The 20429-nt window shown below is 37.3% G+C and overlaps 1 protein-coding gene across 3 annotated transcripts in view; it reads right to left on the bottom strand.

The window, feature by feature from the left end:
* CTNNA1 (catenin alpha 1) overlaps positions 1–20429 on the bottom strand; it is a 173827-nt gene that overhangs the window by 132097 nt on the left and 21301 nt on the right. For all 3 annotated transcript variants that reach the window (XM_077768729.1, XM_077768727.1, XM_077768728.1), the window contains exons 2-3: positions 12546–12652; positions 10396–10591 (exon numbers count right to left, since the gene is read on the bottom strand). In XM_077768729.1, the coding sequence (XP_077624855.1) occupies positions 10396–10591; positions 12546–12650 (301 nt within the window). In that variant the 5' untranslated portion in view covers positions 12651–12652. The remainder of the gene's footprint in view (positions 1–10395; positions 10592–12545; positions 12653–20429) is intronic.

The following is a 20429-nucleotide window of genomic DNA, read 5'->3' as shown; positions in this document are numbered from 1 at the left end:
ACGATGTACTGCACTATAATCAAAGCTTACCTGAAATGGAACAGCAATCCAAAAGGCAAAACTTGAAAAGACTCCAAAGAAATCGTAAGACAAATACTGCCTAAATACAAATAAACTTGAAAGGGGGGAACCACAAGCCAAATATTATAGTGTGTGTGCTTTCTATTTATTGGACAAGAATATTCAGTAAAAAAAATTTACTGTTTTCACCTTCCTGCCATGTGGGGAGAAGGGCCACCTGGTTTCACTATTAAATGTTTTCTCAATATTGGAGAAGTAGGTGCAGTGAATTATCTTGATATTTTCATGTTGTCCACCATATGAACAACAGCATATACATGAGAGGATGTTATAAATGATATGAAAGTCATGAACAAAATTCTAACCAAACTGTCCACTATGCACTAAAAGTCATCACTTTAGCTACGATCCTTGCTCTATTCAACAGAACTCAACCACCTTTTCCAGGACTACCTATCTTTTCTCATCATTAAAAACATTACAGACATGGGGTGCCTGAGTAACTCAGTGGATTGATCTTCTGACTCTTGATTTTGAGTCAGGTCATGATCTCATAGTTTTTGAATTCGAGCCCTGCAATGGGCTCCAGATGCTGGCAGAGCCTCCTTGGGATTTTGTCTCCTTCTCTCTCTCTGCCCTTCCCCTACTCACTTACTATCTCTCTCTCTCTCAAAATAAATAAATAAACATTTTTAAAAACATTATAGACACACACAAAATTATGTCTTGACTTTCAACTCTAAGTTAATTCTACCTCTACAATACATTAGTGATGGGAAATCTAAAAGATTAGCACCTCCAGCCTGGTAAGACATGTTTTAATCTTTGGGAATGTTATAAAATTCCAACTGGTAAGAAATATAACAAGGATTCAACCAAACAACAAAGAAGAATAAATGTTTACAGACACCTACCAAAGACATAGGGACTCCCCAAAACATCCATTATGATCCAAATATATGTATAAACAAACATAAAGTATGTCAACATCAACCCCCCTCTCCCAAATAATGCACATTTTTAAAGGAAGTTGCAGGGCACCTGGGTGGCTCAGTTGGTTGGGCATCTGACTCTTGATTTTGGTTCAGGTCATGATCCCAAGGATCGAGCCCAAAGGGCTCCACACTGGGCATGGGCCTGCTTAAGATTCATTCTCTCTGTTTCTCACTCTGTCCTGATAGTGCTCTCTCTCGCTCACGCTTGAAAATAAAAAGGAAAAAAAAGAAAAAAGAAAAAAATAAAGGAAGAAGCATTTTACACCTATAAAGAGAGCAAAAAAAAAAATTTAAGACTATCCCAGTACTTGTCAAAAAGAAGTATCTCTTTCCACTCTATACCAATTTATTATACCCTTGTATTCTTTTGGAGAACTCTCCCCCATTCCTCCTGTTCTAGGGGGAATATGTGATCCAGGCTGACTACAAACTGGTTCAGGGCTGAGCATCACCCAAGCAAAACTAACCAGTCCCTTCTATGACTAAAATATAGACACAGAGGAAGAAAAGTTCTTTTTCGGCTAGGATAACCACCTCAAACTAGGGATGGGCATCTTGTCCAATATGTACATATAAAAACGGAGGCAACCTCAATGGAATATTACACAGCCATAAAAAAGGATGAAATCGTGCCACTGTGGCAACATGGATGGACCAAGAGGGTATTACACTAAGTGAAATTAGTGAGACTGAGAAAGACAAATTCCATATGATTTCACTCAGAGGTGGAATCTTAGGGGGAAAAGATAATAAATAAAAAACAGAATAAGATCTACAGAGAACAAACTGACTTATGGTTGCCAGAGGGGAATGCGTAGGGGGATGAGCAAAATAGGTGAAGGGGAATAGGAGATACAGGCTACCAGTTATGGAATAAAAAAGTCACGAGAATAAAAGGCACAGCATAAGGAATATAGTCAATGATACTGTAATAGCAATGGATGGTGACAGATGGTAGCTATATCTGTGGTGAACATAGCATAATGTATAAACCTGTCCAATCACTATGTGGTACATCTAAAACTAATGCAACATTGTGTGTCAACTATATTCAAATAAGGAAGGAACGAACGAACAAACGAAGGAAATAGGGGTAAAATGAAATACATGGAGGCAAGTGATGAAAAAAAGCCTCACACCCTTTGAGTCAGTGACATCTATCACTGAACTCACAATCTACTTTTAGAATTCTCAATTACAAAGGCCCATAAACTTCCTTTTGCTTTAACAACTCTGAATTTCTGTCCCTTGTAATTCAGTGAGGTTATACGAATATTAGCAAAAACTGAAGATATAACCATACTGGAGAACAATTTAGTAATACACTTTTTTACGTTTATTTATTTATTTGAGAGAGAGAGAGAAAAGGAGGGAGGGAGGGAATATGAATGTGAATGGGGGAGGAGTAGAGAGGAAGAGAGAAGATCACAAGCAGGATCCACACTATCAGCACAGAGCCCAAAGCAGGGTTCGAACCCACAAACCATGAGCTCATGACCTGAGCATAAATGAAGAGTTGGATGCTCAACCCACTGAGGCCCCCAGACACCCCTAGGAATACATTTTAAAAGCCCTACAACCTATGTATGCCCCTGAGGAAATGGTAGTTACCTGGGTATACACATGTGTAAAACTTCATCAAACTGTACACAGATTTGTTGTATATAATTATTCAGTTTATAAAAAAGATCTGTGCCCCTATATGTCTACTCCTGGAAATATATCTTAATGATATAATTTTTAAAAGGGGGGGAAACACTATATGTACATGTTTACTCTAGTAATATTTATATCAAAAACATAAAAACAACTTTTAAATCCAATAGGGAAATTATGGAATAAAAAATATAGTTTTAAACACTAAAAATTCTAAGGTTATACTTAATAACCAAAAAAATGCCTATAATTAGTGTTAAATTTTTTCAAGAAATAAAATGATATCAAAGCTAGAATTAATACTAGGGTAAAATGCATATATATTTAGCCAAGGATGTGAATGGAAACACAAAACCGCAGGGGCGGCTGGGTGGCTTAGTCAGTTAAGCGTCCGACTTTCGCTTAGGTCATGATCTCGCGGTTCGTGGGTTCGAGCCCCGCATCGGGCTCTGTGCTGACTGCCAGCTCAGAGCCTGGAGCCTGTTTCAGTCTGTGACTCCCTCTCTCTCTGACCCTCCCCTGCTCACGCTGTCTGCCTCTCTCTCCTAGAAATAAAACATTAAAAAAAATTTTTTTTTGATAAAAAAAAGGATGCAAAAGCAATTCAATGGAGGAAAGACAGTTTTTTCAACAAATGGTACTGGAGGGTGTCCACAGGGGGCAAAAATGAACTCACCCTAAACTTCACACATATTATACAAAAATTAACCCAAAATCAGTCATAGATTTAAATTTAAAACATAAAACTAAAAATAACTTTAAAAAGAAAACAGGGAAAACCTTCATAAGCTAAACCCTGGTGAAGAATTCTTAGACACCAAAAGCTTGATTCATAAGGGGGAGTGGGGGCAAAAAATTGGACTTCCTCAAATTAAAAGCTTTTACTATGCAAAACACCTGTTAAGAGGATGAAAAGGCGGGGCGCCTGGGTGGCTCAGTCGGTTAAGCGTCTGACTTCTGCTCAGGTCATGATCTCACGGTTTGTGGGTTCGAGCCCCGCGTCAGGCTCTGTGCTGACAGCCAGCTCGGAGCCTGGAGCCTGTTTCAGATTCTATGTCTCCCTCTCTCTCTGACCCTTCCCTGCTCACGCTGTCTCTCTCTCTCAGAAATAAATAAAAAACATTTAAAAAAAAAAAGAGGATGAAAAGGCAAACTATATATACGCCGTGGAACATTCATACCTAACTACCTAACGACAAAAAAGTTACAAACTATTGATATACCAACTTGGATGGCTCTCAAGGCCATAATGTTGACTAAAAGAAGCCAATCTTAAAAGGTCATATACTGTCTGATTCTATTTACACAATATTCTTGAAATGACAGAATTAGAAATGAAGACAGATACATTATCAAGGGTTAGAGATGGTAGGGACTGTAAACAAAATGGGTGTGACTATATGGGGGTAAGCATGAGGGAGAACTTTATTATGGTGATAGTGATGGAATAGTTCTGTATCTTGATGGGAGTGGTGACTGCACAAACATACACATGATAAAACCAGAGAGTTATACACATATATTATGCCATTGTCAATTTCCTGGTGTTGATATTGTACCATAGTCCCATAATATATAACCACTGGGGGGAACTCAATAAAGGATCCACTGAACCACTCTGTACTATCTTTGAAAATTCCTGTGATTCAAAATTAAAGGTGAGAAAAATAAAATTAACCTGTTAATTGACTTTTTATTAGTACAATAAGGCATAGAGTGTAACACAACTTTATAACTTGACTAAAAAATGGTATAGCAAAATCTTAATGGCTCTAAGAGAATATACTAATATTAAGTAATTCCCCTGGAGTTTTTAGTAGCATACAGTGCCTTAACATATATCCCAAATGATTCAAGTTATAGGAAAATAAAGTATTACAATCTTTCCCATACTAAGTCCCTCATTTTTATCTATAAAGACTAGCCATCTGTTCAGGCCAAGCTGGTAGTTAACAACTGGCCCATTCTTCCTTTGGACTGTGTGTAATAACAGTCCCTTCCTTAAAAGTTTCATCTCACCCCTCACCACTATGATGGTCTCCTGACTACTGGTCCTGCCTCCAGACTCTCTTCCAACCCATTTAACTCTTCCTGAACATAGCTGAGAGACTCATGTCCCCAAACACCACTTTTCCTCATATTCTGTGCTGCCCAGATGGCAGAACTTCTTATAACAGGAAGAAAGCTAAGGAGACATATTTTAGTTTAATTTAAGAAGAAAAAGAGCTATAAAAATAAACACAAAGCAACGCTGGAAAAAGCTACTTCCAGAGGTAGCAAGTCCTGTATCATTATATGTATTCAAGTATACTGGAACTTGAACCTGTGAGGCCTATTCTAACCCTAGAATTTGATTCCATATGATTTCCCTGAGAATTCTCCGGTCTTCACCCGGCATTCCAAACCACCCTCTAAAATCCAGCTTCTTTTCTTCTAACCTTTCCTCAAAGCACCCCTCCCCATTCAGGGCTCTAACTATTCCCCCATGTACATCTTGCCTAGTTTACTAGTTTTATTAACTAGATGACTTTTTCTCCCACCCTCCTTATACCTTTCAAGATCCAGCATACCTTCAGGAAGATTTTTCTAATCCCATACTTACCCTACCATTCCACTCCATTCCTTGCATACCACTAATGCTATTAATTTACTTTTTATGTCCAAGTTGCCTGATTACAAGCTCTGGGACAGAACAGGAAAAACAGTCTCTTGTCTGCTAGGCAGATAGTCTCTCTTTTTCAGAGACCACCCAGCCCTTACCCCACTCTGGTTTCTCTGACACAAGATTTTTCCCAGGAAATACACTAATGCCCAGTACACTAATCATCTATTTGGCCCCTTTGCTCAGCACATTATCATCAGAAGCAGTACCTCAGCTTCTTTGAGCCTTCTCCTTCGAACACCCAGAAATGTCCAAGATACAACAGTAAGTCCCTGATCTTGGCTTTTAAGATGCAACTGTGAATTATAACTAATGGATTTTTAAAAACTCTTCTAATAGAAGCAATTCCTCACTACTCTACTTCCAACCTACCATCACTTGTCCTTTTTTTTTTTTTAAATGTTTATTCATTTCTGAGAGACAGAGCATCAGTGGGAGAGGGGCAGAGAGGGAGACACAGAATCTGAAGCAGGCTCCAGGCTCTGAGCTGGCTGTCAGCACAGAGCCCAATGTGGGGCTTGAACCTACGAACCACAAGATCATGACCTGAGCCAAAGTCGGATGCTTAACCGACTAAACCACCCAGGTGCCCCCACTTGTCCTTTTTTTTAAATGTCTGTCCTTTTGTGGGTTTTTTAATGTTTATTTTTTGAGAGAAACCAAGCATGGGCGGGGAAGGGACAGAGAGAGAGGGAGACACATAATCTGAAGCAGGCTCCAGGCTTCAAGTTGTCAGCACAGAGCTTGAAGTGGAGCTTGAACTCATGAGCCACGAAATCATGACGTGAGCCAAAGTCAGACGCTTAACTGACTGAGCCACCCAGGGGCCCGTCTGCCCTTTTCAAACAAGTTTCATTTAGGCCTTTTCTTCTCTGTCCCTTCGATATCGCCTACCCAGCTAAGAGCCCTCTTTTTCTCATCAGAGCACTATTCAAGGACTCATGAAATATAGTTAGATACTCCTTTATGCATATTTTAAAATATATATATATACACACACACATATGTATGAGAGACTGCTAATATGAAATTTCCTTTTGGGGAGATGAAAATATTCTGTAATTAGATAATGGTAATGGCTGTCCAAGTCTGTGAATATCCTAAAACCACAGATGTATATACTTTAAAAGGATGAATTTTTATGTTATGTGAATCATATTTCAATTTTTTCAAAGGTAAGATTCTCCAACTCTACCTCTGTATTTACATTTGGCACTAGGAAGGAAAACTCATTGTAATTTTTGACACAAGACTCTTTCCTCACACACTTCTTGGGGAACATAGTCAACTATCTTCCTCTAACAATTAAGTGCCTACCGTGGACAAGGCACCATGACAGGTGCCACAGAGAATGGTCACCAGACAAGAACCTGTCCTACTGAAACCTGGAGAGAGGAAGACAACCAATTATCTAATTACTACTGTGATAAGAACTAGTAAGAAAAAGTATAAGGTAAGAATGGTCTAATAAGGGTGGTGCGTGTAGGGGTGGAAAAGACCCTCAGAAAGAAAAGAGCATATTGAAGAGGTACACATTTGCCTCAGTCCACATAAGGCAGTTACTCAACAACTAGTTTGAGATGACTGGCAGTAAAATGAAACCCCTAGATCCTAAGAATTTGGATGGTATGCGATTGGTAATTGGCTCCTATATACCACAAGAGGCTCACATGTCCACTGCATTAGCCTGGAGGTAGTGGCCCTGGATACGTAGGTGAATGTTTTACCTACTGACAGTGTTATTATGGTAAGGTTTTAATGTACTCACAAATGTGTGTGTTTATTATTCATGTAATCAGGGGCAAATAGAAGAAGAATATTAAGTTATGCTGAAAAACTATATACATTCAAGTCTCTTGTTATTAATGATGATTGCAAAGAAAGCACAAGGCTTATATAAGCTCAAAACATAGCAAGTTTAACTTACAGCTCAAAAGTATTATAAATACATAAGTAGTTTATTAAAAACAGTAAGATCCTATATTTAACAGTCTGTGAAAACCCTAGATATGAGGTCAGCTAACCAGAACCTATGGGTTAAATCTAGCTCACTCTCAGTTTTTCTAAGTTTTATTGGGATACAGCGAAGTCCATTTGTTTATATATTACCAACAGCCACTTGCCCAACACAAATGTAGAATTGAATTGTGTTAAGAGACTTTATAACCAGTAAAATCTAAAATATTTACTACTTAGCCCTTTACAAAAAATTCTGCAAACTTGTATTAAAGAAAAGTGATTCACATTGGTTCATAGCAAAGAAATCTTCTTATAGAACCTTTTAACAATGAAGTGTTCCAGTGGATAAGCAACAAACTCAAAATGCAAAGAATTCTATACATCTATTCTAACTCTGTTAGTCAAGCTGCTGTCAAGTTCTAAGTAATTCATAATTGTTCTGTGTTTTATATTAGCAGTAAAATTCAGAGTAGTTGAGAGTTTTGTAGAAGTGCTCAGGACCACCTGGCAAAGGAGTTTGTATCTTTTGCTGTCTAACAAATACACCCAAAACTTGACAGCTTAAAATAAATATTTTTTTATCTGTTGAGTCTTCTGAGGGTCAGGAATTTAGGGTTGGTCAGAGCTGCCATCTTTTAAAGCCTGACTGATGCCGGAGGATCCGTTCCCAAGGCTGCTTACTCACATGCTTGGCAAAATGGTACTAACAATTTCCCACCCAGAGCGAATAATCCATGAACAAGAGCCACACAGATACTATTCTTTACTAATGTGAAAGTATTTAAGTCCAACATACATTCAAGAGTATCAAAGTCAGGCTCCACTTATTTAAGAAAGGGCTGTCAAAGAATTTGCAGACATATTAATGCCACTACAGGGTTTCAAATGATGAGTATATAGCTTCAACAACATAACCAACAAGGCTTGGTTGATTAAAAAAATCTGCACTTAACCATTTTCATAATGCATATTTTGTTCTATTTATGACAGGAGAGAGGTTTTATCACCACTTCTTAAGANAAGGCACTTCAGCTTTTCTTTTCTGATGCAGTAATGATGACGGGAGACAGTTATATTTTTGTTTTAGTTTTAGCTTTTTTTTTTTTTCTTCCAAGGAGAAAATGCAAGGAGAGAAGGCAAATTATGGTGAATAGATCATGATCATAAATAATTGCAAAGCTGGACTAGAACAGACAAGTACTTATGATTCAGAACAACATAAAAGATTTCCTCAGATATAAATAAAAATAAGAAAACAGAAATTTAGATATGCATTCAAAACTGTGAGGTATTTGGGGGACAGGGAGCATGTATTGTATCACGATTGCTACAAATTTACATCAGAGAAACTTCTGAAACAAGGAACACATATAGAATGAAATTACAAGTTATCTGTAACAATTAAATGTATTTCGAAAATAAATGTCTTACTTCCTAGACCCAATGAACATTTGGTAAAATTCATCTGTTAATATTGAGGCAAAAAGGCCTGGGGAGCAAAACCTTCTCACATAGGACAACGAAGTTAACGGCCATCCTTATTTTTCCTTAACAAAAAGCTTAAGAATCATCCTGAACTAGACAATTAAACTGCTTTAAAATAAATTCATTCAAAGCCCACTCTTAAGTGATTGAACAGTGTCCCCCAAAACTCAGAACCCCAGAACCTATACATGTGGCCTTACTTGAAAACAGGAAATATGCAGTAACCAAGTTAAGATGAGGGCATACCAAATTTAGGGGTGGTCCCTAATTCAATGCCGGATATCCTTTTAAGAGGAAAGCTTATATACAGAAATACACAGGGAGAAGGATTTATTCCTTCTTCCATGTGACATGGAAGGAATAAATTGGAGTGACAAGCCTATAAACCAAGGAATGACAAGCTTTGCTGCTTCTCCAAGAAAATAGGAGAGAACATGCAACAGAGTCTTCCTCTGAACCCCCAAGAATCACCCCCTGCTGATACCCTGATTTCAGGTATCTGGCCTCCAGAACTGTGCAAAAGTAAATTTCTATGGTTCTCAGCTACCAGGTTTATAGTAATTTATGTTATGACAGCCCTAGATAACTAATACACCCACCCAATTAATAATATGGAATTTAATTAATCTCATCATTTGGAATATTAGAAACATCTTCAGCCTGAAAATTAAGAAAAATTATTTAACACTCAAGGTTTTTACTACAAATTTAGAACAATTGGAGATAGCATCTTCATTTAATGCACTACTCCTTTTTGGGTACTGTCAAAGGGATGACTGTGACATAAGACTCCAATGGACTATGTACACTATCAGCCACCAGAGAGAGATCCATTGAGGTTCTCCCAAAGGCCAATAAAGCAACTGCACAGAGTAGGGGCTCAGTTCACCTTAGATGATATGCAACTGCTCTACAAAAAACTGTCTGTGTTTAAGTTCTCCTGCTGGACCAGAAGTTTATCACACAACTACAAGTTTCAAGAATTTAATGCTCCAGATAATAAAGTCTTATCATACTTACAACATCATAACAAGTTTTTCTAATAAGCACTACTGGTAAGCTGTGGGTTACAAATTCCATTTTTTATTAATTCTGAATTACCCAAAACAGGATTCCTTTAAGCCAAGATTTGTTTTTATTTTAAACTCAAATCACTTCCAGTATGCATGGCTATTTTAACACACCAGTCTGACAGAATGAGGCAAGTTTTAGGGTATTTTCAGAATGGGTGCACATTTTTCCATTTTATCTCACCTTTTTATCTTCAGCATAAACTTAAAAACAGGTATTACATAGAATGAAAAAGTAAAACTCCTGCCCCATTTATGTCCTATTAAACTGTTGTTAGAACATTTCTTAAGACTCAACAATTACTGGGAAAAACCAAAAGAAGTGGATTCAGATATTCCAAATAAACCGTTCCTTTGTTAGCCATCTTTCCTGATTAAAAATAAAGGCAGTACAACTTAATACATTTCCAATAATTCAATATTATAAATTACTGAGCAATTCACAAGCATATGAATGAGAATACAGACCAGAAAAGGTCACTTTCAAAAATTAATTTTCTAGAAAAGCCTGCCTCTCTCTCTGTATAAAAAGCCAGTATTGACGTACCTTGTTTTCGAACATCTTCTACAGCAGCCACAAGCTCCTCCTTGAGAAACTGACTCTCCTTTGCAATTTTATCCCCCTTCTCCAAAAAATTCTCAGTTGCTTGTTCAACAGATGCAGCCAAAACATGGGCCTTCTTAGAACGGCCTCTCTTCTTATTAGAGGGCCCCTTACTATTGGTGTTTACCAGAGTTGTAACCTAAAAGTTTCATTTTTACAAATTAAACTGCAGTCATTTAAAATGAAAACAGAAAGACCACCAAATTATTCATAACAAAATTAAACATCACACTTATGAATTCCACTAAGCATTAACAAGTAACATACACTCTCTCCAAATTTAAGATATACAGCAATGATACTCAATTTAGGTCCTAAATTAATTTAGCTACTTCAGTATGCAAGATAAAAAGTAATACTTTAATTTTTCAAACATGATAACTAGGTGTTTAGTTTCATTTTACAAATTAAAAACTGATTAGAAACATGTAAGACGTCGGGGCGCCTGGGTGGCTTAGTCAGTTGAGCGTCCGACTTTCACTTAGGTCATGATCTCGCGGTTCGTGGGTTCGAGCCCTGCGTCGGGCTCTGTGCTGACTGCCAGCTCGGAGCCTGGAGCCTGTTTCAGTCTGTGACTCCCTCTCTCTCTGACCCTCCCCTGCTCACACTGTCTCTCTCTCTCTCCTAGAAATAAATAAAACATTAAAAAAAAAAAAAATAAAAAAAATAAAAAAAACATGTAAGGCGTCTCTACATGTCATCAAGAAGTTCCAGGAAGAGGCATGTCTGGGTGGCTCAGTAAGCTGAAGGCCCACCTCTTGATTTTGGCTCAGATCATGATCTCACAGTTCATGGGAGAGAGCCCCACTATCTGTGCAGAGCCTGTTTGGGATTTTCCCTCCTCTCTTTCTGTGCCTTCCCCCAGTGCTCTCAAAAATAAAATAAATAAACATTTAAAAAAGAAGGAGTAGAAGTAGTTTCAAAAAGAGATTAACAATGAACTTAGTAGCTTTTTTTTTTTTTTTTTAAACTTAGTAGCTTTAAGTGGCGGTCACATTTTCTAGTTTTCAACCTGTGCAATGTTTTAAGGTAACTTGCTTCTGAATTGTTTTACATTTTATTCATAGAACTATCAGCAATTAATTAGTAAAAGCTCTTAAGAAAGAAAAGGAGTGCCTAAAGTAGCCTACTGTGATGATGGTTTAAGTCCCAGTACATTAACCATCATTAATATATATAATACCAGCTCATCTGTAGGTTGAAGGTGACTAAAGATTTGTTATTAGCCTAGCTTGCCACACAAAAGACCTGCTGAGAGCTATAGTAGGTGGGCTCCAAGAAAGTACCTATTCCTGAGTGTTACCACACATACTTCTACTATACGTATATTGAAATATGTAAATATGTATCTGTGTATACATGTATGTATATGTATTTTTTATACTAGTTACTAACAATTAATGAAAAATCATCATGTAGTGATATTTGTATTTCTAACAAAACATACCAAACCCACACCCTCAAATTACCTACCAACTAATCCTAGACCATGAAAAGTTTGTTATTTATTTATTTATTTTTGAGGGGCAGGAGTGTGCAGAAACAGAGAGAGAGAGAGAGAGAGAGAGAGAGAGAGAGAGAGAGAGAGACAAGAAAGATCCATGCTGTTCGCACAGAGCCCAATTTGAGGCTCAAACTCATGAACCATGAGATCATTACCTGAGCCGAAATCAAGAGTTACACACTTAACTAACTGAGCCACCCAGTGCCCTACGCATGGGGAAAACACCTAACAGTCAAGGGTCCATAGGCCATCTTTCTTGAATATAACCTGTACCTTTCCAAGAAAAAAGTGATGCCAAGAAAATGTCTACAAAATGCAAACATTTGGTAAGTTACATTACATACCACTAATCCCCTATTATTGCCAGTAAGCCTCAATAAAATGGGAGTAACTATGTTCCTCTAGGGTTAAAAGAATCCATGCATCAGTATTTAAATAATGAGTGGCGCCAAATCATCTAAGTACTATCAACTTAAACTCAACCACTGGAATTAAGGCTTTGAACTAAATGACCTTGCTCTGTGTTTGTTTCCAAGGACTACTACTATGGAACCAAGTCACGCCTATGTATTTGTCTGCAGATTCTTACCTGTGTAACAAGAGGCTCCAACAGTCTCTCAACTGCCAGAGTCCTGATCTCTAGACTTTTGGGGTCCCATTTGAAGTTTATGTTGCCTGCATGGACAGCAGTCATTTCTGAAAAATAAACAAAATGCAAAAATGAGGCAAATATCAAACACAAACATGAAATATATAACAAATCTTCTACTTTTATAAAGGACTTTTATAACAACAAATCTACATTCACCACAAGATGGGGAAAAAATTCTTACTAGCCTGCACAAGAGGGCCCAATAACTCTTAAGCTCTTACACTTTCAGATGGCGAATTTATAAACAGGAGAGGTACCACAAGAAGCACTTCCAAACACACAGACCTTTTCCCTTTGGGCTTCTCTGGCACCGAGCCATGTCTATTTCCAGTTTTTCCATACTGACTTAGAAGCAGGATAAAAAGCTGAAGTGAAGGAAGGCCTAATTGTGACTTTTTGGTATTCCACATTTATAGGACAGTATTACCTAAAAGGTATAACTCCTTCATTTTTTTATAGATTCTTATAAAACATCTTGTCTTACTCTATTAAAGCATAATTCTTAAGTCTGCTGCCCTCTGCACCTACAGCTATTATCACTCTTAGCCAGAAGAAACTTCAAATCGCACTTAGTCAAATATCAATGTATCAGTGTCAAGGTAAACTTCCATTAGCAGATTTAAGCCTAGGGGAAGACTTCAACAAAAACAGCCAACAGTCTGTAACTATCTAAAAGTAGTGCCTTAAAGATAAAAGAAAAAAAGGCGAGGTATGTAACTGAGGTAAACACAAATACTAACTTTCAGACAACCAACTTGATATTTAAAACCTTAGAAAAGGGTGTTTTTATGACCCAGAAATTCCACTTCTAGAATTTTATTCTAAAGGAAAAATTAAGGTGCATGAAAAAGTTGGATACAGTGACGTTCACAACACCACTGCAATCATTACAAATTGTAAACCGCAAATTTCAAAAGGATCACTGAATAAACAAAGCACATAACCATCCACACAATATTGTGCCGCTCTTAAAAAACAATGTTTACAAAATTTAGGGGGAGAAAAACAAGGCCAGAGCTATCCTGTTCTGTAGAAAGCAAAGAAGGGTAACAAACACTAACCTATCAAAATACAGAGGAAACAAAGGTTCCACTGGCAAATTTATGACAAGCTGAGTATCAAAAAATATGACAACTGCCTGATTAATAGGCAGGCAGGCAGGTAGGTACATAAAAAGATATCCTAAGACCATAAAGACCCTCTTAAGAAAAAGACAATGGCAAGGTAATTTCTTTACCATGCTTGTAGAACAATTAGAAAATGACCATTTTGCAAACCCTAGTGTAGTAACCGATTCAGATAAGGATTATCAATGGTTATTAACACCATTAAGTGAAAGGCTGCTGGAGGAACAGCAGAGTATCACTTAACAGGTTACTAATTACAAGGGTCCAAGACATACCTTTACAAATTTGAGATCTAATGGGTACCCTCTTAAACAACTAAACTTAGCATTGTTAATAATGGAACACTTGACATTATATGCCTCCCAATATGAAGATGTGTAAAGCACCCTGTATTACCTATTAAGTACTCTTGATGGAAAAAAAAGCTTTAAATGTTTTTCAACAGCCTCAGGGTTACTATAAAATCAGTAGTTGTGCAAAAATAAATGTTTTTTGAAGAATATTTTTATAGTTTTTGTTTTATTTTTGAGACAGAGAGAGACAGAGCATAAGCAGAAGTGGAGCAGTGAGAGAGGAAGACACTGAATCTGAAACAGGCTCCAGGCTCTGAGCTGCCAGCACAGAACCCGATGCGGGGCTCGAACCCACAAACCCTGAGATCATGACCTGAGCCGAAATCGGACACTTAACAAACTGAGCCACCCAGGCGCCCCATAAAATATAAATGTTTAACCAGAGTCTAATGAAGCCTCTATGTAGGGATTCAAAACCTTTTTCAATGCTATCCACCCTTCTGGCAGTCTAGTAAAGCCTAAAGACCAACATTATGCAACAGAAATACAATGTAAGCCATCTGTGTAATTTTCAATTTTTTAGTAACAACATTAAAAGACTAAAAATAAGGGTGCCTGGGTGGCTCTGTCAGTTGAGCATCCAACTCTTGATTTCAGCTCAGGTCATGATCCCAGAGTTGTGGGATGAAGCCCCACATCACGCTCTGTGCTGAGCGTAGAGCCTGCTTTGGATTCTCTCTCTCTCTCTCTCTCTCTTTCTCTCTCTCTCTCCTCCCTCCCCCACTATCATTCTCTAAAAAAAAATAAAATAAATAAAAGACTAAAAGGAAATGTGTGACTATATACAATATATCCAAAATACTATTTCAGCATGTATTAAGTATTTTTTAAATTATGAGATATTTTATAGAAGTACTAAGTGTCCAAATCTGGGATGTGTTTTTACTTAAAATCAAACAAGCCACACTTGACCTGTTCAAAGAGCCACTGGTAGCTAGTGGCTTCTGTTTTGGATGCTGCAACTCTTAAGACCTTTTCTTAGAACTTTTTTCAAATGCATAAAACACAATTCAAAGGATTACAAAGGAAACCTATATACTGAAATTTACTTATCAAGATATTTTACAAACAAATGAATGATACAGTAATATATGTACTTCTTTATTAACATTAAATAAAACCTGGCAAGTATGATAACTACTTCAAAGTAATAATGAACAGGCATATTTTTCAAGGTATCATGTTGTAATTATTGCAGATATGAAAAGCACTGAGATTCCTACTGGTGATAAAGTTACAGGTTCAAATGAAAAGTGTAGTTTGTTACCTACATTAATAATAGAAGGAAATGTTAAATTCCTGTTAAACTGAAAACAAAGACAAAATTTTTCCAATCCAAATTCATTGCAGGTTAAAAACTCTACCCTCAATTTCAAGTTCATAGGAAATAGAAGTTTATAGTGGATACAGAAGCATATTAAGCAACACCATGAGAAAACAAACGAATCCAGAGTGTAGAGTACTTTACAAGATAACAGGGCCTTACTTCTTCAGGAAGTCAGTACTTGGGGGGTAGAAGGTGAGAAGACTATTCTAGACTAAAAGACTCAAGAAACGGAAGAATTTCATGCAATACATGTACCTTGTCTGGACAATAATTTGAAACTAGTTATTAAGACATTTGTAAGAAGAGTGGTAAATGTTTAACACTTATTGAATATTAGATGTTACTACAGAATTACTGCTCAATTTCATAGGAGTGATAATGAACCTGTAGCTATGTTAAAAAAAAAAAAAAAGACTTTATAGGAGATGCATGCTAAAATATTTAGGGGTAAAATGTAAAGATGTCTCCAACTTTCAAATAGCTCAGTAGAAGTTAAAACATATACATGGAGATCCAGGAATTATAAAAAGACTCATAACTATTAAATCTAGGTAAAGGACATGTGGATGGGTGTTCTCAGATTTATTATTTTAGCATCTTTGTACACATGAAATTTCTCATCTAAAAAAAATGGGGGAAATGTTATAGAAGCTTATGAGAAAGTATTCCAAATATATATGATTGAAAATGATAAAGAGATTTCAAAACAATATAATGTATATAACTGCAGAGAGGAATAAAAATATCTAAACATATGCCAAAATATTAACAATGGTATAACCTCTAAGAGCTGGAGATAATGGGTAGTTTTAGCATTCTTTGTGCTTAACTGTATTTTCTGATATTATAAAATTATACAGGCATATAGAAAAAGTTACTTTTATAATTAAAAAAGCATAACCTTTATTCTGTAATCTTCACATCTTTATGTAAGGAGGACAATATCACCAAGAGGTATATTTGATCATCACTTAACCACTTTGAACTTCCTAATTTGTAAAATAAGACCATCATTACCTTCAGAGGACTTTTTGTGAAGATTAAATGGATTATGATCCACTCAATAAGATGAGAATCTGAAAGACCAGGCTAATATGAATAAAGAAGGAAAAGTTCTTCTATACAATAAAAAAACTAAGAAACGTAGAAGAAATAATGTAATCAGAAAAAAATCACCATTTACAAACCATGATAATAATGATTGATTCAGGGAAGAATCATCAGAGAATGCTAAACCAAGTGGATGGAAGTCTTCTAAGAAACTGAGTAATTTATATAGTTTCATGCTAATTCCCAACAGATTATTTATTGATTACAAAAGGTGAGATGGATATTGTAACTTTAAAATGGAAAAACCTGGCAGATACCACCTTAACCAAGTGATCAAAAATCAACCTCCCCAATAAAAGGACAATTTGACAACATATACCTCCTGACAGAATGCACTAAAAAAGGACACAACATCACTTTGGTATTTCCTTCCTACCAAAACTAGCCTCAATCTTGTCATGAGGAAACGTCAAACTTAAAGTGAGGGATCCTCTACAAAATAATTGGCTATAGTCTTCAAAAATGTCAGAAAAAAACAAGAACTGAGAAATTCTTCCAGATTAAAGAAGGCTAAAGAGACACAACAACTAAAATGTAGTAATTGTGGACTGAAACGGTACTTGAAAGAAAAAAATTGAGAAAAATGTTGAAATTTCAGTAGGTTCTAGATTAAATAGTGTTGTATCAGTGTCAAATTTTCATCAGTTACACTGTAGTTATGTCCTTGTTACATGTAATGGACATCGTGTCTACAACTCACTCTCACTTGGTTCAGAAAAATATAATGCATTAAATATAAGTTACATATACAGAGAGGAATGGAAAGTGGAAGAGAGAAGAGGAAGAAGGAAGAAAGGAAAGAAGAGGAGACAGAGAAATGAAGGGAGAGGAGATAGAAACAGAGGGAAGGGTAGGAGTAGAGGCGAGAAAGGAGGAGGAGAGGAAGGGAAGGGGAAGAAGTTAAGGTTAAAGGAGGAGAGAAGGAAAGTAGCAGGAGATGGAGAGAAGACTGTTTTGAAACGTGGCTAGTGTGGCTGAGGAGTTAATTCAAACAACCATCAACACCTTACTTCTATACGTTAAAATGATGACCAGGACCAGGACAAGACAGAACTGCACCTGTCTGTCACAAGCCCACTCTCAACAACTTTAATATAAAAATGTTTGTGTCCTCCCCCATAAATGCATGCTTGAGGCACAACAGGTAGACACTTAGCAATTTTTGAAAACATTAGCGCAAGCATCATCTAACATTTCACAAATTTATAGAAGCATCGAAACTTCCTAGAATCAGTAGAGATTGGATGCTAAAAGGAATTTGGACCTGCTTAATCTGATAACAGAATGCCAGTTTCCAGGAAATTTGTTTCAATGCAAGTGGGCAAATTTGCTCTCCACACTTACATTATATCAGACCTACACTTTGGTTTTTAAAGGTTATTTGTCCATGAAACTGATCAGGCCAAGTCAGTAAACCTTAGGAGATGGAGTGCTCTAGATTGCTAAAGGGCTGACAACAGCTAAAGCAAATGTCATCAAATGTCACAGATAAGACATTTCAGAAAGAATGATTTGCCCCATGGACTCTGCATTCCTGTATCCCAGCATTCCATAGCCACTGCAACAACACAAATAAAACAGAAAGCCTGTCAAGGGTAGTACAGGGAAGGTGCTAAAAGGTAAGTTAAACTAATTTCAAGTAGGCATGTGGTCACTTTTGTATTTTAATTATTAAACAAATTAAACAATATAACAATTCACTTTCCCAAAGAAATAAACGGCTCCAATTTTTGTTTTTTTTTTTAATTACACATATTTTTTAGTTTTTTAACACTTATTTATTTTTGAGAGAGAGAGAGAGAGAGAGAGAATGAACACAAACAGGGAAGAAGGAGAGAGAAAGGGAGGCACAGAATCCAAGGCAAGCTCCAGGCTCTGAGATGTCAGCAGAGCTCGAAACAGGGCTCAAACTCCTGAACCGCAAGATCATGCCTTGTTCGGCTCAGGTCATGATCTCATGGTTCATGGGTTAGAGCCGTCCAAAGTTAGACGCTTAACTGACTGAGCCACCCAGGTGCCCCTCCATTTTTTCTTGAAATAAAAAGTCATGAAAAGAAGGAGCCCAGGGAAGGGCAGTTAGCCCAACCCCTGCAAGAGAAAGGCACTAGGCCTAAGGACTTGGTAACTTTTGAAAACCAGTGAATCAAGGTCCAAACAGCACAAATGTACTCCTAATGCTTTAGAATCCAATAAAAGAGGGGACCAAGATGAGAGCCCTGAGCTGAGAACAAGGGTCTCAGGCCACTGGGAAACTGTCAAAGAGAAGGAAGGCAGTTCTGGAGATATCACAGGAGGGAGGAGGCTGCCCCAAGGTAAGCCTGTGAAGATCAGGACAACCAAGTCAGGATAAAAAATAAAAAATAAAAAACAAAAAAATCAAAAAAGGCTTCTCTGACACACGAGACAAACTGGCTCTAGCTTAGGAAAAAGAAGAGTACCCCCAAAATTCACACACCTGTTAGTAATAAAAATATTCTCCCCTGCCCCCCCCAAAAAGTCTTCTTGGTCTTTTCTGTTCCTAATTTTGATATTTTGGGGTATAAAATAATTCCACTTTCTTCTTAACTTGAAAAAAAGCAGAGTACAAGCAAAATAATAAATTGCAAAAGATACCTGACCTCTCTGGGAGACCACCAGTAGAGGCCAGGACAGGTAAATCCAGGCACTCTTTATCACACAGAAGTAGGACTGGCAGATCACACGAATTTTTTGAAAAGACCCTGAGATGCAGATGTTTATGTGAAGTCTCACAAGTTTTTTGGGTTTTTTTTAATGTTTTATTATTTCTGAGAGAGAGACAACATGAGCAGGGGAGGGTCAGAGAGACAGGGTAACACAGAATCTGAAACAGTTTCCAGGCTCTGAGCTAGCTGTCAGCACAGAGCCCGATGCGGGGCTCGAACTCACGAACTGTGAGATCACGACCTGAGACGAAGTCGGACACTCAACCGACTGAGCCACCCAGGGGCCCCTAAGTCTCACAAGTTTAGTGTTAGCAACTCATTCAAAAACATTTTGCCACGGTGTGAGACAACCATGTCTTAGTAGTATGCTTGCTCTGCTGGTCGAGACTTTGCGGCCAGGGAACAAGATCCTCCCCTAAAGTCCCTTCCAGTTCTATATTCCAGAACTCCACATCCTGTTAAGTAATGTCTCTGAGGAGGTCTCCAGCCTCCCCATAAAAATTCACCAGAGTGATTGCTAAAAGTGTTAAGGCAAAGGACTCACTCACACTGAAAAACTTTAAATGTATTGCCACTTGAAAATTGAAAACCTATTCAGGGTGTTTTCAAGTCTTTCAATAACCATGAAGAAAGCAGAATGCCTTGTGCAGCACCTTTAATCAAAGACCCTGCCAAAAGCAATGCCAAACATTATTAAACTATACTACACAGCCAAGTTATGCTTTTGGTGACCCCAACCCAAAAAGGATTTCAGAAAGTAGAACACTTAAAACCTAATGACAATATGTTCTCTGGAAAAAAGACGGCTTCCGGTACTAGCTTTGTCACTAACTTACTCTGTGACCTTGGACTAGGCCAGTTACCTTACTGGATCCTCAGTTTTCTCACCTATAAAATAAAGGGGGTTGAATCCTAGGCTCCAAGGCCTTCCAGCACTGAAATTCTAGTATTCATTTCATTCATGTTATCTCAACAGCTTTTGAATTATTTTATTAAATGTAATTAATTTTCCCAGGTTTAACCTATGGTCTTCCAGGCTATATTTTAAGTTTAAGGATGATAACTAGGCTTATGCTTCTTTATATCTCCTAAGTTGCTGGAAAGTTGCTTTATGCAGAGCAGACACAATACTGAAATGAATTTACGCAAACTGATTTTAAAATATTTACAAGCCTACTAAGACAAAGCTCCTGTCTTAATTCTTTGTCATATCTTCTGCT

Source organism: Crocuta crocuta, unplaced genomic scaffold (assembly GCF_008692635.1).
Source record: "Crocuta crocuta isolate KB4526 unplaced genomic scaffold, BGI_CrCroc_1.0 scaffold64, whole genome shotgun sequence".
Classification (NCBI taxonomy): Eukaryota; Metazoa; Chordata; class Mammalia; order Carnivora; family Hyaenidae; genus Crocuta; species Crocuta crocuta.
This window is presented reverse-complemented; position numbering and strand designations above follow the sequence as displayed.